This window comes from Cydia strobilella, chromosome 9, assembly GCF_947568885.1.
Source record: "Cydia strobilella chromosome 9, ilCydStro3.1, whole genome shotgun sequence".
In the NCBI taxonomy this organism is placed as follows: domain Eukaryota; kingdom Metazoa; phylum Arthropoda; class Insecta; order Lepidoptera; family Tortricidae; genus Cydia; species Cydia strobilella.
In genome coordinates, this window is record NC_086049.1 from 10,136,201 (window position 1) to 10,154,131 (window position 17,931).

Here is a 17,931-nt window from a genome sequence, read left to right on the forward strand (position 1 = left end):
AATTCAAGATGGCCTCTCAGTGACATTGACGTCACGTTCACTTATTGTTTTGTTAGGAGCGTTTCGCGAATGAAGTACGACTGTCGAACTTTGACTATTATTTCTGATTTTTGTATTGCTTTAATGCAATGGGTCCCATGTAGAAATTTGATCCTAAAAATAAACCTGATTGATTGATACCATTAATGAAAATGAGTGATCTAGCGTATAGTTCTGTTGTTGTTCCAGTTTCCGCACGAACCCGCAGCTGGTGCTGAAGGCGCGGCCGGCGGTGGGCGCGCGCACGCTCCGCTTCGCGCACATCTCCAACTGGATCGAGCACAAGCTCAGCAAGGAGTTCGAGAAGGTGCTGGTGCTGCCCAACATGGAGGACATCGCCGTCGACGTCATGACCCCCACGCCCGTCTTCGCTGAATCCACTTAGAATCGGTGGTGCTGGTGCGTATAAACTAGAGTATTATGTCAAATATGATGGACGGGACGACTGCAGTATAAAGGATATCTCGGTAGTTACGTCCGAGATGGTGCGCTTCTAAGTGTCAGTTACACCAAACCGTTAAAACATTCGTAAGTTTTTATTTTATGGCGAGTACCATAGTCCACTGCCGATTGTCGTTGATCAGTCCACTAATTGACTCTAATAAGCTCAAATCATGGCACATAGTTCGGTGCATATAGCTTCTAATTGTCCGAAGAACATGGTATCGAGCCAGCCTCGAATTGGCACTATGCTGGTGTATTTCTAGTAATCATTTATATGTAGTTCATGTACCGACCACTTTGTCTCATATATCCGACGGCGGCGGTTGAAGGGTTATTAGCGAAGTATGAATACATTTTAGTGCCAAAAGCGCGTTTAGAATAGAATGAATAAAGGAAGGGTGCAATGCCAAGACACGTATTTTTTTTTTCTTATATTTACACCATTAGAATTATAAAGGTCTTAATAACAAATTAAAGAAAATAAATGTTCTACTTTATTGGGTTGAATTAAATTTCGTAGTTAGGACCTTTTTATTGCAAACGGTGCAATTGAATTGTACCGTTCTGATGCCATTATTTTGCCATAGCTTGGCACTGACTGATCATTTCTACCATTACAGTGTTTATATACTAAGATCTTTCATGCGTTTTGCAATCTTCTTAATATAAAATGGTAATTTTTTTTCGTCTGTGGCATTGCTGTAGGTTTTGTAGGCGGCTGCTCAGTGCTCAGGCTTAGGTATTTGGCTGAGATTAGAGATGGGGCGAATATGGAGTTTGCCGAATACGAATATTCTGCCGAATGTTCGGCTCAGATCGTACCGAGTTGAATATTCGGCCTAATTATTTGGTTCATCGGTATCATTCTAAGACACCATTTATGCATGAATTACATTAGCAGCTAAAGATAAATTGTTTTCAAGGTAATATCCTAGAACCAAACTGGCCAAAAGGCAAGGGATACGCAAAAAAGTTTTAACACCCTCCAAATAATCAAAACTTTCTATGGATTCAACATGTCTCATCATGTTATGTTTTAATGACAACGCGAAAACGTAACCTGATGGAAGAAAGTATTTGAAAAGTTCCGGAGGCATACATTTTACTGCAAGACAAACATAATAAAAAGTACTTATTTGCCGAATATTCGGCACTATTAACCGAATAGTTCGGCCGAATACGAACATTGGAAAACTAGCCGAATACCGAATAATTACCGAATATTCGGGCCATCTCTAGTTGAAATTCCGGTATAGGAAATAGTAGCTGAGGCCTTTAGCTAAATTTAACTTTCTTCCACTCAAATAATGAAAATGTTTGATAAATGATATCAAATGGACAAAATTGGGAGTTATTTACCTATGCTGGGCAAATGTTATTGTTATCAAAACAATAATTTTCCAGTGCAACCTTCGAAACAGATACTCGTAATATGTATGAAATGCTGATTTAGATTATGATAATTTTCCTTATAATTCTGTCCTGAGTCCTGGGTCGATAAGGTGGGAAATACATACCGCATATAAATTAGGGCCGAAGCTAATTAGAAGAACTTAGACCGCATCAAAAACAATTATTGCACTGGTTATACTAATAAAATTTAGCACAAGCGTAGTTATGTTGAATGGTTCGTTTTAACATAAATGAGCCTAAATAAATGATTTATTTCATCCGGTGTATTTAGATTTTTATAGGCGTTCTATAAATAATACTTAAGCTGTGATGTAATTAATGCTTAGCAATGAACGCAAACTACTAAAACACAATTTTCGTAATATTTGTGACGTTTTCAAGCAAAAGATTATTAATTATGTCAATAAGGCGTTACTGCCGTCAGGACGCGTAAAAATGCACCCTTGACGATAATCGACCATTCAGGATGCCTTTTGCTAGAAAACATATAGTTGGTCAAACCAAATTGTCAGTAAATAAGAACAAAAAATCTATACTCATCCTCATCTTTTGGGTGCTAGTACTCGTGTAAGACAAAGATAGTATGATTCTCTCTGTCTATGTTGGAAATGAAACAGTCCTTTGACAAACTATATTTAAAATATCCAATTGTGTTTTATTCAGGAATGGGAACCCTAAGTATGCAGGCATTCACGTAATTTGCGTACGTAAGCGCTTGCTGTACCAACTTAATTTCTGTCAATATGTATTATGCAAATGTCTAAAACCAATCAATGTAAATAATTAGATATTCCGGGGAAGTGCATTTATACCCTGATCGTAGTTTGATAAGTCAGAATCTTTTCCAAAGTATTATTTTTCTATAACTGGAGGTGTAATGATATTTAATTGGACAGGGCGGGAGTAACCGTCATCGTCATCGAGCTTCCTCGGTCGGTACTAGTTATTATTCTGACAATAATCCGTTATTTGCACTCAAAATTATATAAATGTTCTTTTATGAGAAATGTAGATAGTGCGACCCTATCACGATCAAGATTTCCTCTATTGGGCATTTTATAGTCGATTTTATTGACGAAGTCAGTGAAGCGAAAAAGGATTATAGAAGAATGAAAGTGTTAGTGAAGGAATTAGTAGACAGAAAGAAAGACGAACAGAAAGATAAAATGGAAGAAAGGCTCTCTCAAGATTTCCAAACAAATATAAAGTTTTTCTGGAAGTCCGTTCGTTTAGCCAGGGGTAACACCCAGAATTCTGAGCTAAAGTCAATAAAAGACAAGAATGGAAGATTAGTGAATGAGGAAGAATGCATCTTAGAAAGATGGAAAGAGTATTTTGAAAGTTTGTTTGATAAAGAGAAGGCAAGCACGTCAATTTTGGAGTTGAATGAAAGCATTGAAAACGTGTCGGAGAACGAAGATAGTATTAGCATGGATGAAATTGTGAAAGCGTTGAAAGGAATGAAATCAGGGAAGGCTGCAGGGTATGATAGAGTTTCTGTCGAGATGCTGAAAGCTGGACAAGGCATTGTAGCAAGTCAGTTGTACCGCCTTTTCAATATGTGCTTCAGAACCGGTCAAGTGCCCAGGGACTGGTGCAAGGCCGTCATTGTACCTCTTTACAAAGGAAAGGGATCACAACTGGATTGCAAAAACTACAGAGGCATTAGCTTACTCAGCGTAGTCGGCAAATTGTATGCAAAGATATTGATTGAGAGAGTAGTGAAAGAAACCGATGAAAAAGTATGGGATGCACAAGCGGCGTTCCAAAAGGGTATGGGATGTACGGATCAAGTCTTTTCCTTGCGATGCATAGCCGAAAAGTATTTGGCCAAAGGTCAGAAGGTCTATTGCGCTTTCGTGGATTTGGAAAAGGCTTATGACAGAGTGGTGAGGAATGAACTTTGGTCGGTACTGTCGGTGTATGGATTGAGCGGCCGTCTCATTCAGGCACTGAAATCGCTCTATGAGGATTCCAGTGCTTGTATGAGAGTAAACGGGTCGTACACTGAGTGGTTTAGCATCGAAAAGGGTGTTAGGCAGGGATGTGTAGCGTCACCGTGGCTGTTTAATCTGTTCATGGACAGTAGTTTGCATGATTTGAGAAATGATGAGTGTGGGCTGAGAATGAGTGGGTTACCCGTCAAATGTCTTCTTTACGCTGATGACCTGGTATTGCTAGCGTCATCGGGTGAAGAGTTGCAGATGGTAACTAGAATGCATGGATCTTTTGAAAGGAAAGGAATGAAAATAAATGTAAGTAAGACGAAAGTTATGGTATTTGAAAAGGAGGAATATATGACAAACTGTGAAATTTTGATTGGTCAAGAAAGAGTAGAACAAGTGAAAGAGTTTGTGTATCTGGGAACATTATTCACTAGGGACGGTAAGCATGATAAAGATATTGAAAGGAGAGTGAGTGCTGGAAATCGCGTGAATGGGGCACTTAACGCTTTTATGAGCAGCCAGAAGGTGTCGCAAAAGGCACGGTTGGCTGTGCATAGAGGGGTGCTGGTGCCTACACTTATGTATGGTAGCGAAAGTTGGGTATGGCAGAAGAGGCATCAAAGCCAAGTCAATGCAGTGGAAATGAGAGCGTTGAGAAGTGTATGTGGGGTGAGATTACAAGATAGAATTAGGAACAGTGTGATAAGGGAAAAGTGTGGACTGAGCGAAGATGTAGTGACAAAAATTGAGAAAGGTATGTTGAGATGGTTTGGACACGTGGAAAGAATGAGTGAAAGGAGGCTAACAAAGAGAGTATATAAGGGAGAGGTAGAAACGGGAGTTGGAAGGGGCAGACCTCGGCGGACTTTCTCTGATCAGATCGGGGAAATCCTGAAGAAAGGCCAGGTCAAGAGCACCCTAAACCGGCGAGCGTGTATGAGGAATGTTATGAAAGTGAAGGAAGCGAAAGAGGTATGTCAGGATCGTAGCAAGTGGAAATCCGTGGTCTCTGCCTACCCCTCCGGGAAATAGGCGTGATTATATGTATGTATGTATGTATGTATTTTATAGTGGATTCTCATATTTTTGTATTTAGATAGATACTCCATATGATAAAATTCATAAAAACTGTTGCGTTGCATGCATTTCACGTGTTTAGTCGAAAGCATTTATTAGTTTGCCTTTTTTTAAAAAATTCTAACACTATCATTGGTTAATTAAAAAAGTAATTACCTAGTCACTTCACGTTTAAAAAAATACGTACGTCGAATATTTCTACCTAACAATTTTACTATATTTGGCATATCATTCCAAGCTACTTAAGTTAAATGAAAGGTTTATTCAAGTAAAAAGTAAGACCTAATACTTTACGATTAAAGAGTCCGCAGCAAGCTCGGTTCTCCTAGATTCCTAGTTTCTAGAGTCCTCACTAGATTGCTCTGAAACTTTGTACTTACAATAGGGATGATAACACATGTTGAATTTTATAACAAAATCTAGTAACATAGATAGCAAATGAGCGATTTATCACAATAATGTAGATATTAAAATAATATATGGAAATAATACAAAAATACAGGACTTGAAAGTTTCAAAATTTAAGTAATTTTTCAACTTCCAAAAAGGAACAAAATAAGGGTACCATTCGATTTCTTACATTTTATCCAAAAAAATATTGTATACATAAACGCAATATTTCACCGACAAAAACGCAATTTCCTTATTTTGTCCATACATGTAACTCAGTGAACTCAGTGAACTTGACGTCACGTTCACTTATCGTTTTGTTAGAAGCATTTCGCGAGTGAAGTGCGACTGACGGCTTTGACTATCATTTCTGACTTTTGTATTGCTTTAATGCAATGGGGGACCCATTGCATTAAAGACATTTGATCCTAAAAATAAACCTGATCGATTTATACCATTAATAAAAGTTTGTCATCTAGCCTATAGGATAAGGTATATCTATGCCTGTAATTAGTTTATGTAGCTTAAGATTCCATAGTTAAAAAATACAGCTAATTTTTCATACAAAACTTGTTTTTGCTCCATTTTGTTTGTTTTATAAGCTGGAGCTATATAAACTAATTACAGGCATGGTTATAGATACCTCATGTCATTGTATGTGCAAAGTTTCACTAGAATGAACACGTAGTTTTAAAATGAGAACGAAACTCCGTTTGTATAGGAAGGTGAAATACGGCCGAGCTTGCTGCGGAGTCTTAACAATGAAAGTACTGACAGAGACCATTATTACATTTGCATAGCATAGATATATCGCACAACTCATTGGCTTAGCACCCCATGCTGTTTTTAAAAATATTATTTTTATTTTAGCATCAGTATTTCATATCTAAGGCCGTATTATATAGAAAATAGGTAGGTATGGTACTATTTTTTAATATTGTTATGGTTTAAGTAATCAGACAAATTATACAATAGGATAACATTGGTTAGTATTACATTATTAGCCCATGATCTTAATTTAAGGCTTTTTTACATTTTACTCACATCCTTGTTGCCACAAAAGATAGAAACATGCGTCATGCTAAAACTATGCATTTGGTGTTGAGTTTTATTTACTAAAACAAAAAAATATTAATTTGTCTGATGAAATGTAGTACATATGTAGTTTGAAAAATACCCGCTGTAGGGTTTATTATATTATGTATGTGGAATGTATGGAATAAATGGGAAAGTTGAGATTATGAAAGTAACCATAAAAGGCTGAAGATAACTTGATCACGAAAGCAATTTTTTCCGTGAATATGTTAGGGTTAGCCTCTCCAAGTGAGTGCTAAGGTGTTTTGAGCGAATTTATGGTCGGTCTGTTTATAAACGGTCTTGGACTTGTGTTTAAAGGGTTTGTAAGTTAAAATATGTTGCTTAATTATACTCCAAGCTTCAACTCTAAGATAGCTGTTCCTTGGCCACTTGTAGGGCGATCTTTACATAATATTTATTTGTAACTTACTTAATGGGGTCAGTCTGCCCTAGTTCTTATGAATTTTTCGATAAAATATTAAATGTTCTCGTTTTTACATACATAAGAACTAGCTTATATTCTACGTAAGCCAACATCTACGTATTAATTTTAAAAAACACTACTTCCTACATATCACACTTCTGTAAGTCATGTACCTGTTTCAAAAACATACCTACTGCTACATCTACATGACCATGGAATACTTATTGAATATAGTAATGTACTCCGAACCAGTTTTTAATTTTATTTGTAAATAACTATTAATATCGAATTTATGTTTGTTAAGCACTTTTTGAATAGCGTCTATTGTAATTAGTTACTGTTTATTTCAGAGGTCGATGCGGCCAAATCCGTATACGAGCTATTTTTTATTTTTTTTCTTTTACCGTAAACGCGCAATCGTTGCTTTATCGATGAAGGTAAAGTGTCAGTACACTTTTTGATAACTCGGTCGTATACGGAATTTCCCGCAGACGTATTTGGCCGCATTGATCTTACTCGAAGAAAATGTTTTCGTTTTTCTGTTTTTTATCTGTGATCACATAGTGATTTCTATTTTCGCAGTGTTTGTATACCAAAAAAAAAGAGTAATTTTCCATGTATATAGTCTATGAAATTATTAAAGTGTTTATGTGATATATAGTTAAGAGTTAAACCGTGCCGAGTAGTTTTTCTATGTGGTATCAGTTGTGATTTTTCAATAAATAATTTAATACATGAAAATAGTTTTTTTCTTTCATCGATAGCCTTTGGGATGTGGGACGTGTTGGACTTATAAATGTTACGAGCAAGGAAGAAGAGAAAAGGAAACGAGCAAATCTTTAAAATCTTATATTCAACAGTTTTTCCTTATTTTACAACATATGATTCATAAACATATTAATATCAAACTCTTTATAATTTCTATGTACAATAGGCACTTCTCAATACATTCGTTGTAAACTATATCACAAATCAAAACTATACTTACGAATTGTACAAATTTAAGATTAATAGGTATTCACATTTCTTATTCTATATATTGTACATACTATATGATATATATTAGCAAAAACTATTATATCTGGAATAAACAATAGTTTTTTTTTTTGCTGGAAGCACTGAAGCGAGGTGAGGGTACAAAGCAATATTGTTTATATTCCAAATTCACATACGTTACGTAAGAGAAATGTAGTGTAAAAAGTATTATTTTGGGAGGTTCTAAAATAAACTGTGCAAGGTTTTTTATATTTACTTTTTATTATTTAGCTACTATTGACGGAATATTTGTATTATTTCGTAACAATAAAACCTATGCTCAGTTTGATCAGAACCTCGGAATTATCGAGTGTTTTTTTACAACTTAGTTTTCTCACGCTACTCCCATATTTTTTTCTGCTGCAAATCTTATGAATTCTTACTTGCATAGGCACAGTCAGCTGCAGAGATAGCTGAGGGTCAGGGTCAGTCTGCATAGAAATTTGTTTGTAGAGGGGGTCAACTATCTCTGCAGCTGACTGTACTATACTTGTTTGCCTCAAATCAAACATTAGTTAGCACAACTCATATTTCTTCATCTAAACATGCCCCTTTCTATGATAATATATACAAGTTGAGATCAACCTTACATCTATTCTGAAGATCTTACAGATTTGGCACCCTTGACCACATTTTGAATATTAAACCTATTTACCGCGACATCTAAAAGAGCAATAGTGTTTTGACTTTTGATGTTATTGTATCGCTTGTGAGTGTGAAATTGCATGGAGAAATTATGAATGAATTCATTGATAAAGTCGCCATGCACTTTTACGGCTGATGGTACATCTTATTGGTGCGTAAAAAATATGTATATTGCTGTTTTAGATATATCGGCACATTATTTAAAAATAGAATTACATATATGTACAAAAGTAAAATAATATGATACTTCTCTTTTAGATAGGTAGGTATATGTACTTTACAATATTGCATCATTTAGTAATTTTCTATGGCAAGCAATTATAATGTTCATTTAATTTAAAATGTACAGTGAGCTGCAAAATTGCATGGACACATTCAAGTGGCCATGCAGTTTTGCGGCTGGGTGTACCTATAAATTATTATATTATCTTTACATTTTATAGGCACAACGTTTCCAATTTCCATGTGTTTATCCTATCCAATTAGTAACTAGATATATTTCTTAATATGGCGTTATTCATTAACGTTTGTCAAATCTAACAAACCGTTGATAATCGTTTGTCCCTATCGGTCCTTTTGACATTTTAGTTGGTTAAAAAGAGACAAAATTTTAACAGGTTTGTAAGAGGTTGCAAAGTTTTATTAATAGGTAGGGTGGTTAATGTTTTGGTAGAGACAGATATCAATATCAATCAATCATAGGTGCAAATCGATAATTTAAAAAGAAAAATCTGCGTTGTGAGAATATCTGCACTAGATGGCGTTTTTACTGCAGTAGCACTTATTGCGTCTATATTTATTATCTGCCTCTTGAAACTTAATGAGAAATACACATGTATGTCTAAAGTACAATGGCTTTACTTTAGTACCTAAAGAGAGTTCATTACATATCCGTTGTAATTTTTTTCTAGTTGTATTCCAGGTTAAACCTTTTTATTTCGTTTACTTATACCACAACTTGGCGTATTCCGTTTGATTTTTCTAGTGTATGGGTTTTTTGAAGAATTTTCACCACATAAGTAAGATGGAGAGAGATGAGAGAATCGCTGAATGCAAACCTGAAGTCATATTGAGGCGGTCTTTGGAAGAGGCCTGCATCTAATAGCGACTAGATTAATTTCTTTCGACGGTAGGTACTTTCATTTGTTCAATGGAAGTGTGAAATAAAGTCCACATTGGGAAAGAGCATCAGATCGTACGGGCTCATATAAACATCAATCGAACGACTTACATACTTATGTTCACTGTTGACACTTCGTGTATAGACATCCGTTGAAGTATCTAATGTTGCAGCGAGCAATGCGCACTGCCATCTCGAGTCCGCCTCTCCACCAGCTCCTCCCAGTCCTGTATCCTCGGCGCGCACACCAACGCGTACCTGCCGAGCCTCCTCCGCGCCATGACGAGGAACTCCCCGGCGCCCGCCTCGGCGCCGCACACGGACGACACGTGAATGTGTGCGTGCAGGCTCCGCGTCTTCCGCCGCCGGTGGTTGCGGTGGGTGGTGTGCTCGAGCGCGTTGTCTACCTCGTATCTGGTGAGAAGTTTATCATGTTAAGTCGGTTGGTATAAAGAGTGCTTGGGAATAATACTTGATAGTTACATATCAAAATAGTATTGTTCACAACTCACAAGTGGTCATCCACATATTACGTCACACCAACAAGGGTGGGGGAGGGGGTCAAGCCAAGTGTGAGAGTACGTATGAAGCCCGGTTCACATTTGTCTGTCGTGACGCATATCGGTTTCATACATTTAATATGACGCAGTGTGCATCAGACAAATGTGAACGCAACCATATTAAATGTATGAAACCGATATGCGTCACGACACAACACCACACGACACGTCAGTCAAATGTGAACCGGGTTTTAAAGACCTATCTTTAAAGCCCGGCCCTTTATCTAAAAAATCGAAACTGTGTGATGTGATAAATGGACGACCCCAAAGTAACTCAGTTTATGTGAACACCACCAGTCAGACCACGGAACAGCGTTCGATGGAGCGAACACAGGCATTTGCGAGCTCTTTATGCCGATTCGGTCTAAAATACTTAATATACATATATTTGGTTTTACATATGTGAAATCGGTCATTTTTACTCGTACCTATTGCTTCAATTGGCTGATTAATAATAATCGGACCAGAGGCAGTCGACTAAATTGAAATTAACAGCTTGAAATGGCTTGTTTATGATTCCGCGTTCATAAGGTTAAGTAGTGCAAATACAGTAGCGGCAAAAAATCTACCATATTGCAATTTTTTTGCATTCATTCGAAAATTCATGAAATTAGACTTTATATCATGTAAACAATGATTGTATCATCATCAAGACCATTGTATACTTACGTCCCACTCACTGCACGTGGCAACATAGGCAGCCACGTTAGCACAATGCGGATTGCGGACTTCACACACACCAATTAATGTATTTTATAATTATTAAATTCCTATATTAAATCACATTTAGAAACGGGTCTATCGCGAGACCCGTTTCTAAATGTGATTTAATATGTGTTTAAACCGCGAAAGTTTTAAATGTTATATTAAATTCCTTTTTGAAAACACTCAAAAGCGAAATAAAATCTAGAAGGATCGATTTTTCGCCCTCGTTAGCATCTGGTTTAAAAATTAAATCGAATCAGTACTTTACAAATTAATACCTACCGGGGTACCGCGAAAACTCGGACAAACTATTTATTTTGAAAATGTACCCTGGTTTGATAGAATTGTCGTTTTCATATGCCCCTATATTGTAAATTTCATCGAAATCGGTAGAGCCGTTTTTGAGAAATTATCAAAAATATTATGCAAATGTACCTGAAAAAATATAATAGATTATTTGCCGCTACTGTAGATAGGCTAATTACACTGTTTTTTTGGGCAGTCGTGTAAAAACGCTGCTAAAATGTCCTTTTTTTCAACAACGTTTAACTTCAAGTAACATGCAATATTACACTTACTACGGGTTCTTTCACACACAGACACATGTAACATTAGGTAGGTAGATTTATAGTTACACAGGTTTTGGTACTCTGCTACTAATGTGGGCTACCGTTTTTGTGGTCACCAGTTGGCGCCACTGTAGATGTAGGTCCAGAAAAACAGATCTCAAAATTCTTCTGTGCTTATTTTTATAAAATTAATACGTTCTAAAATACACAAAGGTATTTAAGCGTTTAAATATGACATTTTTTCAACCTGTTTAATTTTGCATATATTTTATTTGGCACTTTTTTAAACCACTAACATTTATTGAGCTATATCTATTGTTTACCATGATTAATCAAATATGGACAAAGATTTACCACAATTATGAATAAGGAGTGAAAATTCCCGATAAGAAAGCTTGAAACACCCAAAACTTCTATGCATTTGACATTTTGAAAGACCTCCATCTACACTAGCGCCCCCAGCGGCGAAATTAAACGCGGTAGCCCTCATTAAGAGTGAGTTCACCACACATAAACTGAAAGGCAAATCGTTCATTCTTACCTATAGTAATGATCGTCCACCGCGTCGTCCGTGCGGGGATCGGGCCCGGCGCTGCCGGTGGCGCGGATGAGCTTGCTGAGCCGCAACGTGAGCTGCGTGCTGTCCAGGTCCGAGCGCTGCTCGGCGCCCACAAACGTTCCGCGAGACACTGTAAACAAACCAAAGAGGTTAGTTTCTGTAGTCTGTAGTACTCTTCATTCGATCATTACACCATATAGTTTTTAGTAAGTAGCTAAGTACGAATGTATAATAAGAACAACGTGGTTTTGTCAGGTATATTAGGTAGATGCCTATATTTAACGGCAGAGGCTCAAGAAGCATGATGTAGCGCAAGTCATCTTTTACTATCATGGGCCCCTATGATGTAACCGTGCAAGCCTTCCGGCGGGCTATAAGCTCGTTTCATTATATATCATCAGTCCGTCCGTACCTACTATAACGACATAATTTAACTAGACATGATTTATAGTTTTTAAGTACCGAGAATGAGCAACAAGTGCTCCAGATTGCCCAAACGCTGAATCATGCGTAAATTAAACGCAAACAACGGTTGACGTCACCCCACTCTAGTCCCACGAAGCGAAATCTAAACAGCATCATATTAGATATTTATCACTGTCGCTATTATTCTATGCCCGAGGCTCTTTTGGACTCATTGGCTGTCAAAAAGATGCTATTGTCTGTGTCGTTTTTTGCGACGTGAGTAAGCGTAAATGTAAGTTTGAAACCGAACCGAACCTTTGTTTGAGGAAGATAAGTGAATAGTGGAAGAGCGGTCATCCACCCCGCCCAGACGATAATTATGAAGGCTTAACTAACAAGCTATCACGTCTCATTTGACGTCCACGTTCTTATATTCTCACAAGGGTAATTTTACTTTTTGTAAAGCTAATTAATAGTTCGGTACGTCACAATTTGAATGTTGTAGATACCACAATCCACATACATTTTGATGAACTGATTTATACAATTTTTTTGTTTTTCAAACAATCTAAAAAGTAAGTACCTACTTTCTAAATATCAAGTTTTCATGTTATATTTTAAGGTACCCACTAATGAATAAGTTATTACTTTACGCAAAGCATTAGGCCATAAATCAATTACATCAGAAGATTCATGGCATTCAGATCAATTTCTATTGTAAAAAATAACAGTGTCTATTTTGAATTGTCGTGCTTAGAGATAATCTTTAAAAATGAGGTTTAATGAGTATTAATGTCGTCCGAGTAAAAAATAACAATAATTATGTTGCATGACAAACAGAAATTGGGATGGTGCGTGTGCCGTGGTCTGAGATGGCTAATAACGCGCCCGCCGCGGGACGCGCCATCATTAAAATAAAACCTCATGACATAACTCTTGTCTACTATTATTAAACAAGATTTAAAAAATATTCGAACTCCCCGTGGCGTCGCGTGCCCGCGGTTGATGGCATCTATGTCCTATATTAATTTTATTTATGGCAAAAGCAAATTGAATTTAAAGTCTATCAAAGAATTCCATCCATCGCTACTGTACGATCCGTTGCGCATGTGAGATTTAAAAAAATAGTTGTAAGACTTAATATTGTCTTCGGTTACCGCGATAGTTACTCATGAGTTTTTTTTTTGTATGTGGGTATTTTTGCACTTTGTAATTTTTCCTCAGTCACCCGTTGACCACGAACGCTGTAAAGGGTTCGAAACGTCGGGATGTATTATAAATTCAATATACGTGATGTAATCCGTTTTCATAGTTTTATTTCAGTTGTAAGACTTGTAAAAAACTTTTTAATACAGTTGCTCAAAAAGTGCGACTTTACGTAGCTGTTTAGCGTGCGGAAAGTTGGTTTTCGCGAACTAGTGCTTTTTACTTTTCCAATTTTTTTAAATTTATTCTTGTTCCAATTCATGACTACTTATTGATGAGTGTTAATATTAGTTTCCTTTAAACGTCGTAATCAACATAAACACCTACTGTTAAAGTAAGAATACGAAAAATATACATATTTCATATTTTATTACTTACCTCTTCATCCCCTACCCTACCCTACCCACCCTACTCTACCCTACCCTACCCTACCCTATGAACGTCAAGTTCGAAATAAAGAATTTAAATTCAATTCAATCATTATAACACGTCTATTTTTTATATTGAATATTGAAAAACCGTTCTTAATAAGTTGTCTAAATAGAACGGAACGCCTGTCAAAGAGGCGTTTTTTTTTTTCTGCTTTAAGTTTCCAAAGGCAACATTCGATATTGTTTTTATAAATGTACGATACACAAATAATCGTAATTAACGATATTTGGGTAATAATAGTACAATGTTTTATATTTACAATTGTTTTTGTCTTATAGAACATGCATTTAAAAAAAAACTTTCATTGAAGTGGGTTCAATAATAATAACACCCAGCTAAAAAACACCTCTTCATAATGTCAATGATGTCACAGAATTAATAATATAAAAGTTTCGAATTCCTTACTTGTTGTTTTTCTTATTTTTTCGCAACTGTATTAAAAAACGTCGTTCGATACACGTGCGGAAATGTCATTCTTCACTCGTCCCGAGTCTTGCCACTCGCCTGCGGCTCGTGGTAAGATATCTCGGTACTCGTGACATAATGACATACTTTCCGCACTAGCATCGAAATGTACTATTGTAGCAATTGTAGCTAATAATTCTCAATGGTAAGATTTTTTTAGTTCCTGTAAATGCCATAATGAGTCAAAATAGTAAAGTTAACGTTTCCAAAAAGTTTGGGTATCTACTGCATATAACTTTACCGTTTACTTAAGAGGGTCACATTATTTACCTGCCTACTTACTTAATTGACGTGATATACCGTGGGTAAACGAGTGTAAACTGTGTAAAGTAAAAGCCGCGGAATTCTTTTCTTTTTTTTTCTTCATTCATATCTCCCTCAAATGCTACATTTTAAATTTCACCAAATAACATGTATGATAAACTGTTGCAGGCAAATATTCCGCGGTCGTTAGGTCGGAAAAATTATATTCTCGTATACCGTTTAATTTAATTTGAAGCGAGAGGAATCTCGATTATGGCGACAAATTACCGTGCGGGCGGCGTTTATTAGCGTCAGGCTTCTGTTTCTGCTTAACCATTATGGTTGCAGAGGCGGAGATTTTACATTATTTTCTTTATTAGCTAATCCCACGACTTCGTTTTGCGTCTTGGCAGTTTGGTCGCCAATTATGTTCAAATTATTCCTTGATTAAATTTATGATTATCTCAATGAAATAAATAAAAACTTTCGGGTTTGTGGTATCAAACGATCAACCATCTAAATCTTAATGAGACACTTAAAGACCGCTTCCAATCAAACGTAAAATAACTCCAGACATTTGTTTTCAAAAATTGTAATATTTGAGGCGAACGTAACGTACCTACGAGTACGAGTAGTTTTAAGTCATCACTGTCATCAGTGTCACTTGTATACTTGTATTTAATCGAAATATCAACTACAAGAACTGTATTAAATTAGGGATTGTTATTCAGTTGTCAATAAACAAAAGCATTTTCAACGTTGACTGAACAGTAGGTACCTAAATCACTAGTGCAGAATGCGAGTTCCAGTTCCTCCTCAGTGCACGGCCTGCAATCCGCCGTGGCAGGATCATAGTGCCGCCTGTTCAGCGGCCTGGCCTCGTATCTCAGCGTGGCCTCGCGGCGCTTGGTGCCTTCCTCGGGCTCGGCCTCCACGTAGAGCGCGGCCCGGCCGCGCCGGCTGCGGAAGCAGCGGAGTTCGCGCGGGTCCCCGTCGTCCGGCGCGTACAGGGGCACCAGCTTGTGGGCGCCCTCGACGAACAACCGAGCGGGGAAGCGTTCGGCTTCTGGAAAATAAATTTGTTTTCTTTTACGAATGAAGACGTGAGGTTTACATGCTTTTGTGCACAAAATATGACGCTCAGCTGAACCATAAGATGCTTTATATATTCTAGAGACATTCAGAAAGCGCTCTAGACACTACTAACCATCAATGGTTCTATTTGGAGGTAACTTATGAAATAGTGCAATGTGCTGCATAAGCTAATTTTCTCGGAAATCTTACTTGTATCGTTAAGCCGGTCATCGTGGAACAAGTCAGGCGGATCTGGTCGTCGTACAACTCGCACACAAACATGGAAGTCCCGCTCGTCAGCAGGCATGGGCGGCTTGAAGAGCAACCTCAGCGCGCCTCGAGGATACACCCAGGACACTATCCCTTCCCGACATCGCAGGTAGACTGGTGTCACGCCCCGCTCCGCGTTGCTGGTCAGGCCACTGAAACAGACATACGATGTTCAGTATTTGCTGGCATAAAGCAATTAGGATGCCAGCCGCAAGGAGCTTAAGTAAAAATTACGGATGTTTTGCGAACCATTGTATGTACAAGTACAAAGTTACAAACGCTACGCTGTAGAGCTATTTATTACAATAAAATTATTTTAACAATGAGGGAAATGTCATGGAAGTCTGCTTCCATTTAGAGTAACTTAGGTACCTACAGTAAATACATAATGTCATTAATTAATAAGTCAAGTTAGCGTGTTATAAATAGCTAAATGAACTTTGTGACACCAAAAAAGAAATAATAATTACAAAGGCAACGACTACAGCGGTCAGAACTAATGCGTTCAGCGGCAACCAAAAACAGCAGTGTCCATTTTCAACAATTATACATCCGTTGAAATAAATATGTAAAAACCATATCAACTCGTAAAAACTGTCAATTCTTGAAACGTAATCAATAAAATTGCGATCTCATTAAAGGTTTTGGTGCGGGCTCATTTATTTAGCTGTTTTTGTAGGTACCTACAAGAAAGATGCCCTAGTCGTATTTGGACAATTTGATTGCAATTATTGTGGCTTCTGGGAGTTTAAAAGAAAGCTAATTACGTATTCTGACCGCGGCGCGACACGATGTGTCTCGGTCATTTCTTTCCATACAAATTATTAAAACCTTTTCGAATTGCCTCTGGGCTTTCGTACGCTTCACGCCCCGTATTGGGAGAAAAAAAGGTTATAAATTCTCATTCGCGTTACAAAATACATATTATTAATATTCTTGACATGCACACTTGAAAATGGTAAATTAATCTTTAGTCTGACGGAAAGGATTTTATCCTGCAGGCAAAATCCATTACTCTCATCCCGAATATCCCGATATAGTTTTTACCAAGCTTTCCAAGAACATACAATAATTAATACTTGACGAACTAACGAAAAAAAATCGAGCCTGTTCAATCAAAAGTGTCTAAGTGCCCCGTAGTACCTAGAATTGTAATAAAATGTAGATCGAAAGTCCAGGCAAGGAGTGGTGAAGATTACGGCACGCCATCGAGGTGTCATTTCTCCCCCGTATCTCGAGCTGCTGCCATAAACAAGCCCGGAGCGGACAATTGTATCTGTAATCTCTAGGCACGTGGGCTTCGTAGTATTGCCGGCGCAAGGAATAAGGCACTAACATTAAACGAGCCTCGTACGTTGCCTGCGTTTCTCCTCCGGCAAGTAGCGCCCACGCCAGCCCACAACCGGCCTGCCATAAAACACAGATATACGACCAAACTCATATATATAAAAGATGCGAGTCGAGATTTTACATGTCTTGATGCGACAATAAAAGCTTTTGTGTAAGTATGTACTGTATTCTCCGTGGGTTTACGACAACGCATTGTGGTCGGACCAATTTAAAATTTATAAGAATGTCTCAGAATTTATGGCCATTACCGCTGATTGATTTAATAAATCTCGCGTCTGTCGAAGTCCTTCGAATAAAATGGTGGTTATAAAGTTTCGGGCAGTGCAACATCAATCAGCTAAAACGAGTTTGATTAACATGGCCTGCTAGCTTATTGTCGTTGTCATTTACGATATTGGGCGTATATTTATTGCTACATTCTAATTTGTCGTTTTCGAGTGGTTTACCGCTTCTTTACCAAAAAGTTTCTTTTACGTCATCGGG

The 17,931-nt window shown here is 37.4% G+C and overlaps 2 protein-coding genes across 2 annotated transcripts in view; one reads left to right on the forward strand and one right to left on the reverse strand.

Moving 5' to 3' along the window:
- The window catches only part of LOC134744268 (testis-expressed protein 2), a 30,647-nt gene extending 27,077 nt beyond the window's left edge, over positions 1–3,570 (forward strand). The window contains exon 20 of the mRNA XM_063678017.1: positions 229–3,570. Within this exon, the coding sequence (XP_063534087.1) occupies positions 229–424 (196 nt within the window). The 3' untranslated portion in view covers positions 425–3,570. The remainder of the gene's footprint in view (positions 1–228) is intronic.
- Positions 3,571–7,646: 4,076 nt separating this feature from the next.
- The window catches only part of LOC134744257 (meteorin-like protein), a 49,188-nt gene continuing 38,903 nt past the window's right edge, over positions 7,647–17,931 (reverse strand). The window contains exons 2-5 of the mRNA XM_063678005.1: positions 16,039–16,250; positions 15,533–15,820; positions 11,986–12,133; positions 7,647–10,024 (exon numbers count right to left, since the gene is read on the reverse strand). Of these exons, the coding sequence (XP_063534075.1) occupies positions 9,772–10,024; positions 11,986–12,133; positions 15,533–15,820; positions 16,039–16,250 (901 nt within the window). The 3' untranslated portion in view covers positions 7,647–9,771. The remainder of the gene's footprint in view (positions 10,025–11,985; positions 12,134–15,532; positions 15,821–16,038; positions 16,251–17,931) is intronic.